Source organism: Sinocyclocheilus anshuiensis, unplaced genomic scaffold, assembly GCF_001515605.1.
Source record: "Sinocyclocheilus anshuiensis isolate Anshui unplaced genomic scaffold, SAMN03320099.WGS_v1.1 scaffold513, whole genome shotgun sequence".
Taxonomy (NCBI): domain Eukaryota; kingdom Metazoa; phylum Chordata; class Actinopteri; order Cypriniformes; family Cyprinidae; genus Sinocyclocheilus; species Sinocyclocheilus anshuiensis.
Genome location: NW_015537972.1, coordinates 705615 through 714718, shown reverse-complemented (window position 1 = coordinate 714718; position 9104 = coordinate 705615). Strand labels below are relative to the sequence as shown.

At 37.0% G+C, this 9104-nt stretch overlaps 1 protein-coding gene across 1 annotated transcript in view; it reads left to right on the top strand.

The window, feature by feature from the left end:
- Positions 1-9104, top strand: part of LOC107670431 (teneurin-4-like) — a 232390-nt gene that overhangs the window by 107232 nt on the left and 116054 nt on the right. The window contains 1 exon segment of the mRNA XM_016463037.1: positions 5240-5486. Coding sequence (XP_016318523.1) covers positions 5240-5486 — 247 coding nt within the window.

The following is a 9104-nucleotide window of genomic DNA, read 5'->3' as shown; positions in this document are numbered from 1 at the left end:
TATATAAATGTATATATATATATGAAATATATTAAGTTTAATATATATTAACTTAATTGTCTTTCACTTTCTTGACAGGAATTTTATGTATCCATTGTGCTATATGGATACAGAGGTTTCATTTTGTAATTATGAAACTCTAAAAATACGTTTGTATGACCACAATTCTTATCAATTATTCATAAACAAATCAATTCTGCACCAGGGTATGATGTTTTAGTGTCACTCGTTGGTTAACAAACACTGCTGACTGGAGCAACCCAATTTTCCTTGGAGATTGACTTCAGACAACTTTAATGGGCTTTTGACGCCTGTAAATATTGAGTTTGAGAGAAATTGAGCTTGAGCTTCTGAAATATGTCTGGACTGTGATCAGTTGCTAAACAGAGTCAAACACATCAAGAACATCTTCACAGATCAAATTAGCTTTTTAACATGTTTTAGTAAAGTTCTTGCACCTTTTTTGAGTACATCCCTCCCCCATTTAAAACATGCTGCTAATCTACATAAATATGCTATGGGATTTCCACAGAGAACTGCTTGTCTCCCTTTGTAATTGCTATTTTATTCATTTGCTGTCTTGTAATCATAAAGCAATTTTACAACCAGCAAAGTGTCATCTAGAATAATTAGGTGTCTATTATATTCTTTATCTCAAGAGAGGGTGAATCTCACAAAAAACATGTCCAGATTTTTTTTAAAGATATTTTTATAAAAGATAAAATACATATTTTGTTTGTTTTTGTACTCAGTCATGAATAATTCTGGATGATTCTCACTAGATTCTCATTACAGCCATACAGAATAAAATAACTAATGAAAGAATATAAAAAAGTCTTAAAATAGGCTTCATTTTCTGTAAAATTTTGTCCTCAGAAGTGTGTAAAAATGGTGAAATATGATGAGTAAAACAATACTCTGCTTCTTTTTTGGAGACCATTTGAGACCTAAGAACTTTTCCTGATTTGTCTGTTCTTTAATGGCAAAACAAACTTCTTTGCTGGCGAACGGAATTGTGCAAACTAGATCGATCAAAGACCTTCCACTCTTACAGGTCCTTCTGGACTGCGCTGAATTGTTCCTGCTGAATCATTGCTTCTCCTCTTATTATGCTCATTGTCTCAAGGACTCGAATGAGCCTTACCTTCTGTGCTTTTCAATGGAAATAAAGCTCCAACCCTTCAATGCTGCATCAGCACTTCTGTTTACTGGCTGCTGTTTAGGGAATAAAAACCTTGTGTTAAGACAAACTTGTTCCGAAAACACAACACAAGAGTTTAGACGTTTAGTGAAGTGTTTAGAAATGGGGTGATGCATCGCCTAACCTTGTTGTAAGTCTATAACTATTTGTAGCATTCATAACATTTATAATGGAGTTTTATGCTGTTGTTGTTGTTACCTGAGGGGCTGTACTTCTATAATTTATTTTCCCTGGCAAAATTTTTGTTTTGAGTTCAATGCTACATTCTTAAGAGCCACAGTTTTTATATTCATTAGGAAATTAACCTGTGAATGACTTTTTGCATACTGATTTTAAATTGCAATAGGAGAGAAAAAATAAAAGCATACAAAAATACAAATTCATACAGTCAAACAAGCCAGTTAATCAAGTACTGTTGAAATTAACCTTCTTTGGATGTCATCACTTTCATAGTAGTACGCCCGCATGTTGCGTACCTTTATAGTGCAGGGGAAATGGTTTACCTCTCTTCCAGCTCTCCGTCTGTTTTGATCCGGTTTCATCAGGGCCATCATCAGCTTGGATCAGAGACGCAACAGAGCTCTGAGTAATTGGTAGCGTAGGATTGTGGGAATGCGGCTTGGTACGGGCCCATCTGTCACTGGCTCTGACAAATGATCCGGCCCTGTGCCCAAAATGAAAGGGAATAAAAAAAGTAACGGGGTCCCTGTCAGTGACGCATCCCATAATGATCTTCAGTAGAAATGTGCACTCACCACATGGTGCAAAGCACTCATTTAGTCATATGAGAGATGTGAGAACTAGCATTCTTTCACCCCGGTGACATGTCTCCAACAGAGAACATACTGTGTTGCTTGGTGTGAAACTGCGGTAAGACCTTCGAAGCATGCAACTTTTTGCAGTATTCAAAAGTAAGGAATGATTCAGGGATTTGATTCCTTGAAGCTCTATGCCGTGCATTGTTGTCCATGTTTCGGCTATAGAAGTTAGAAAAGTTAGTGGTTATGAAGGTCAGTTTAGTCAAGCAACCATAAAAGCATTTTGTATCTGCAAGGTTTATTGGTTTTGATAAAGATGTGTATACTTACACATATCCAAGGTGGATAGGTCAGGGTGTTCGACTAGTTGTCCAAAACCTGATGATTGACTAGTTTATTAATATGTTTAATATTTGTGGTGGCAGTAATTTAGAAAGAATGAATTTACAGATACAATTTCTCCAGATTGTGCTGACAGTTTCTAAGAAGTTCCGTCTCCGTCTTAATTTCCTTAAAAGCACTGCAGCTACAGCCATCAACACTCTGCTTTTGTAACAAAAGACAATTACTGTCGGACTTCAGATATCCCACTGTGAAGGATGTCCTCATTATTATGCATAATCCTTGTTTGTTTTTCTTGTGAAGACTATGATTTTTGCAATAAAAGTATGCCTGGACTATTTTTTTGTTTAATATCTGTCAGTTAGCCTACTAAAAGGCTGTTGCATGTAGTATATTTACATATTTGGTAGACACCAATTTTTTTAGCATTTTTCACATACCAAGATTGTGGAATTATGTTCTGAGAAGTGTGTTTTGGACTTTGTACTATCTGCATTTTGGTAAGCATTAAAAAAAATAAATAAACGAAGATAAACTTGTTTTCGAATGTAAATAAAACATCTTTAGCGCATTAGCTATAGTTTTAATGAATTAAAGTTGGTCAAAAATGTAAATAGAACATCTTTAGCACATAAGGCATACCTTTAACAAATTAAAGGTGTTAATGAAAAAACAACTTTAGCACATTAGCTATACCTTTAACGAAAGTTGCTCATAAACATCTTTAGCACATTAGCTCTACATGAATGAAAGTTGTTCATAAATCTCGAAACATCTTTGTGACGAGAGGGACGGGGCCGAGAGCCGTGGGAACGGAGCGAGTCCCATGGAGGAGCTCCGGAAGGATAAAAGGAGGAGTGACGACAGTGTTGGACGAGAGAGGACCAGGCCTGGATTTTATTTTGTGTTTTGTGTGCGGCAGTAGTCCGCGAGGGGCTGCCGCTTTACTTTCATTTTGTGTTTGTTTATTTTATTAAAGTCTTTAAACGTTCGCCGGTTCCCGCCTCCTTCTTCCCGTGACTACGAACTGTGTTACAATCTTTAACGCATTAGCGATATGTTCTTAACTAATGAAAGTTGTTCATAAATGTAAATAAAACATCTTTAGCATGTTAGCTTTAGCGAGTGAAGGTAAAGTTGTTTATAAATGTAAATAAAACATCTTTAGCTTGTTAGCTTTAGCGACTGAAGGTAAAGTTGTTTATAAATGTAAATAAAACATCTTTAGGGCATTAGCCTCACCTTTAGCAACAGCCTAAACTCTCAGTAAAGAGGCCGTTGAGTGTTGTCGACAGGTGTAAAATGAAACTGCTTTGTTCTTGTTAAGTAAGGGTTCTTCGCGCAATGAGGCGCTAGTTTATTGATTGATGAATGGTTTAGCGGATATGGAAATGAATGGCTTTGGAGCACACAAGGACACGGGTCTTTATCTGCGTCTGGATTGCCACAATCTGATGTTCACAATCTCATGTCTGATAGCCCCCATCTCCCATGACGCAAAGTGGCTTTAGGAGACAAACGCTTTGTCGGAAGCTGAAGCTGTCTTGTCGGGTCCATCCGCACAAACTGCAGTTGATCATGGCGTGAATTTCGAACAGGTTGACGAGGGTAATTCAGTCTACTTGATAATGACAGATTGTCAAGAGCGTATTTTGCCTGATGAGTGTTTGTGAGATTCCAGCTGTTAGTAGAAGCCGAAGCACTATTTGGATGTGACACAGAATAGTAAGTAGTATGCTAGGTGTCTCTTTTTAAGACAACGTCTTATCTTTAACTTTTCTTTGACAAGGGTCTAGTTATACTTGTTACACAAGTAACCTTCTCTCTTTAATTCTAATACCAGAGACGTAATCACATTTATCAACTAATTTACACATTAACCACATAATTTCCACATTTTGTCATTGTACAGAGTTTACCATTTCCGTGTTCATTTATGCATTTATCAGATGCATTTGTCCAAAGCAATTAGCTATTCCATTAGCATTACCATTAATGGTATTTGTTAGAATTATATACAAATAAAAGAACTGCAAATTGCTGTCTGTGTTGCATGTCCCTTGCCTCAATATCTAATTCACACTATGTAGATTACTTGTTTAGCCAATTCTAAATATGGATGGGGCTTTTTGGCAACAAATGCCTTTGTAATCAGAAGATGTGTCAGACGTATTAACACAGTACATTAGGCTGTATTTATACAGACTTTTCTTAGTGTAATTTAATGAAGTATTTATGTAAAACAGTATACCCGAATTTCAAAAAAATATATGCTCTGGTCAATCTTGAGCTTGTTAATTATAACTTTATAATGAGACAGTTAAAAAATAAAATCTAAAAGGATGGAAATAAAAAGCCAAAGTTAGCTTACGTGAGGTGTCAATTTAAAGTTATTATTATACTTTTTTTTTTACAGTGTTTTGACATTTTTATATTATTATACTGATTTCGGATATTTTATATAACAGGATGGGATGTTTCGTAGTAAGACAACCCAATTCATACCACTAAACTTCACAGAATGCTTATTGATGTTTGTTCTGTTGTTTCCTGACAAAATTGATGTCACTTCCTGGAGGATGCTGTCATTAAGCAACAGGCTTTTGTTAGTTAAAGGGATTTTATAAAAGACTGGTCAGAAAGTGATATTGGTGATATTTTTTTGCTGTGTTGCTCGAGCAGCCACTAGCAGAAAATCCCTGCTGTATTCTGCCATTACCATCATTTTCTTGTACGCCCCTAGAGGACGATTTTGGTACTGCTGCCTAAGCAGTTAACTATACCATTTCCAATAAAACATTGGATAATGAAAATTGACTTGTTTACTTGTGCAGTATCAGAAATACATTAGAGACAAATGTCTGTACAGCACATGCTAATGAACACTGCAGTAGTTTCATTTATTTAGTTGCTGATAAGGCTGTTTCTGTCATTTCAGAGGGCTCGTTCCAGAACCACTCTCGATTGCAGACGCCACCGCTGCCCCTGTCGCACTCCCACTCCCCTAGTCGGAATCACGCCGCCTCCATTGGCTCTCTGAGCCGCAGCAACTACACCCAGCGCAGTAACCCAAGCCCGGCGCCCACCGATAGCTCGGCTCCCAATGAGGGTCCTACAAGTGCCCAGGACTCAGGCAGTGCCCAGGACAACTGGCTTCTCAACAGCAACGTTCCTCTAGAGACCAGGTACGTTTGGTGCTGTGATGTTCACGTGGTAAAATGGCTAATGAAATAGTCAAAACAGAATTGAGTGACTCTAAATTAGACGTTTATAATGCATACGGCATGCATATGCTGGCTGCATGAAGCGTTTAATGCTGTTTGTATCTGCCTAAAAGATCAACTAAACTCTTAATGAGTCTTTATGTAGCCTTTTAGCTCTATTTGATGCACAATATAGTTTAATGGGTCTTTCCTGTTATGCAGTACCTTTTGATGTCTCAGACTTTAGATGTTTCAGACAACGGCTTACACACATTTTCAGAACTTAGCCTCTTTTTTCTAAACTGTACACACAAATCCATGAATTGCACACACAAAATGCAAAATGCCTCATAATCCTTTGCAAAATGAAGCACTGCATTCAAAACATCACAAACACATCTCAAAAGCAAACATTTGCAAATACCTTTGCCGTGATATTAATTCCTATTAGATTTTTGTGTTACATAGAGAATTGTGTGTTGTGTTTTGCAAAAAGTGTTTTATGAAATTGAAAACTGAGTCAAAGGCTAAGAATTAGTGTATGGTTTTGCAGATTTGGTGTGTGGTTCTGGTGTTTGAGTGTCAGGTTTCAGAAATTGTGTGACAAGTAAAGATTTTGTGTGTAAGCAGTTGAAAAAAAAACTGTAAATACATTGAACATGTGCTGTAAGTTAATTAAATATATCTGTAAAACAATATACCAGACTTTCAAAAGGCTCTGGTATATTTAAAATGCAGAAATTGTGTTAATAAATAGTGAATGTAACCTAATAGGATGGAAATAAAGAGCCAAAGTTAACCAGTTAGCTTACTTGAGGTGTCAGCTTGAAGTAATTTTTTTTTTTAATATTGTTCTACACATTTCTAATATTTTATATAATAGGATACATTTTTTATATATTATTTAATAGGTTTCCCACCAAAAATTGTTTCACCTCCTGACACTGATGTCATTAAGCAACAGACTTTTGTTAAAGGGATTTTACTAAAGACTAGCAGGGTGGAAAGCAATAGTGGAAATATTAATTGACAATTAAAACAATATTTTCAATTAAAAAGTGTTTTGTTTGAAACATTCTAATTAACTAGATCAGGGAAATTAATTAATTATAAATTAATTAACATCATGAATTTATATAAGTTAATTAATTGTAAATTTGTAAATAGCCAGTTTTTAATTTCTAGCTTTATTTCCCTATATTTATGTATTAATAAAAATTGGACATGAAATGTGCTGATAGTAGGAATGACCTTAAAAAAAGTGTGTAGCTGAATTGAGAATTAAATGAAGCTTTACGCTCTGCATAAATTCCTGCATCAGGCCAGAATGCATTTAAAACATGACTAAATATACAACAAGAGAAAAGCATTTTCTTTTTTTCTCTGGGCTTTCCGGACAGTGTTGCTGATCTAATATCTCAAGCCCAAATACATCAATTCTCTCAAGGTTCTGAAGGGGGCTTTGCTACAAACTCAGCTCCTTATTTATCTCCCATCAGCCCTTGCTCTGTTTGCTTCTATCTGAGGCACCTGTGTGGAGGAGATCAGTCAAGAACCTCTCAGATGTCTGTTTGCATTGCACAGGCTGCTCCTTATGCATGGCGGAGGCAAATCAGGGCTGTCAGACCAGCCTGAAGAGAAATGATACATACTGATACTCAGATTACCTCCACCTCCTGCACTGCTCAACCCAGCCAACCCAAATGGCTCATATATAAATAAAATTGTCTGGTTGTTATGTCATTACAAAATCAAAAATGCTGGAAAAAAAATGTGACTTACTAAAATTAATAAATATAATTATGCATTTTTTCAGCATTTTTATGGTTACATAATACATTGTGTATATTATTATAAATTTATGAAATACTATTTTGTAAAGTATATATTTTTTTGTACTACTGTATGTATGAATGCTGAATTTGATTTAAAAAGAAAGCAACATTGTCTGCACAGGATTGTTTTCATTATACTTTATTACAGTAATGAGTGATATTTTCTCGATACTATACAAGTAATGTTTCCCGAATTATCCTAAACTGAGCTTTATTTGTGTTCATACTTTGAATACAAAATATTGATTTTTTTTTTTCAATAATTTTGTAGTAAAATACGATATAACCCAGACCTTTTGCTTCATTTGGATAGGTGTAATAGAGAGCATGAGGAAATGATGGAGGCAGTAGGATAAAAAGAAAAACATTGCAGGCCAAACTTAAACCCACATCACTGACATGGACCCTTATCTTCACATAGACCCTCATAACCACTGCTCCAAATCAAAATGAAAGTATCCTAACATTTATGTTGTTTAATAATAAGCATAAGAACTAAGGCACTTGCTCAGAAACTCACTGTTTCTTTGTCATCTTGATGCGTTTGTGACCAGCATGGGTGTGAACGGTCCACTCAACAGGAAAATGAATGTTAATTTGAATTTGCGGAGGGACAGTTAGCAACATAATGACTGATTAAACATCATGGATTTCCCCAAACTTTAATCTGGACCAGGTATTCCCATAGGAGAGGGAAACAGATGGTCACGCCAGCCGATCTGCGGCAAGAGAAGAGTGGCGGAAACCGAGTAAATCAGTGACATCACACACCACCATCCACAGCTCCCTCCTATCTAAAAAAAGAGCGATCAATTATCTGAATCCCTCTGATGAAACTGGAACCATTAGCAATATCCACAAGGGCAGTGAAAGATGGCCTGTCATTTAGGCTTTAGCTAATGGCTTTGTAATGGTTCCCTCTCACGACTTTTGTACAGCGGGCTGGAATGGGTTGGATGAGTCCCTGGATATGTAGGCTTACCGAGCCCTTCCATTGGACGAGAGCCAGGCAGTGCCATTCTTTTATTGGCTGCTTTTATGTATTATTTTCTGACTCCTCCAAACCGGCCTCTGGGCCCTTCTCGTCTTCGTTTAAAACTTTAATTTGCCTCCCAATGCCCGAGCAAACCAACAAATGTACATAAGCCGGCCAAAGACAATCAGCCGAGCAGGCAGGCAGTCTGGAACAGCTCTGAAGAAAAGAAAACAAACATTTTCTCTTGTTGAATTGAAGGTGTTGCGCCTGCCCAATGCATGTTGACGGTTCATTTCTCCATTGCATTATCTCAGTCTCCCCTTATGGAACAGACGTCTCAGGGGGCACGGAGCTACAGCAGACATGCTTCACTGAATGCACACTGAGTTCCTCTCTGAATGTTAATAAACCTCTGCTTTATGAAACCATTTATTATTTAAAAACTGCAAAAACATCACATCTTAAAGCAGGATTTAGAGTAACCACTTGAGAATTCTGTCAGTGTAATGTGTGATTCTTTCCGAAAAGTGTTGTGTCAGCCCCTTAAACACAAAGAACGTGAAGAAGTAAATGGAAAAGTAATGCTTTGTTTTCTTCTAACCACAATTATAAAGGAGCCAGAATACTCTAATGTTTATCAGAGAAGAACAGGACGCTTGCAGAGAGGGGCATGGGTCGTACAACACAAGGTACATGTGTGGTAAAAGAGCGTGAGTGCTCTCAGGTGGGGCGTGCCGGGTTTCACGGGGATAAACACCCCCCCCCCCACCCCCCCCCCCCCCCCCACCG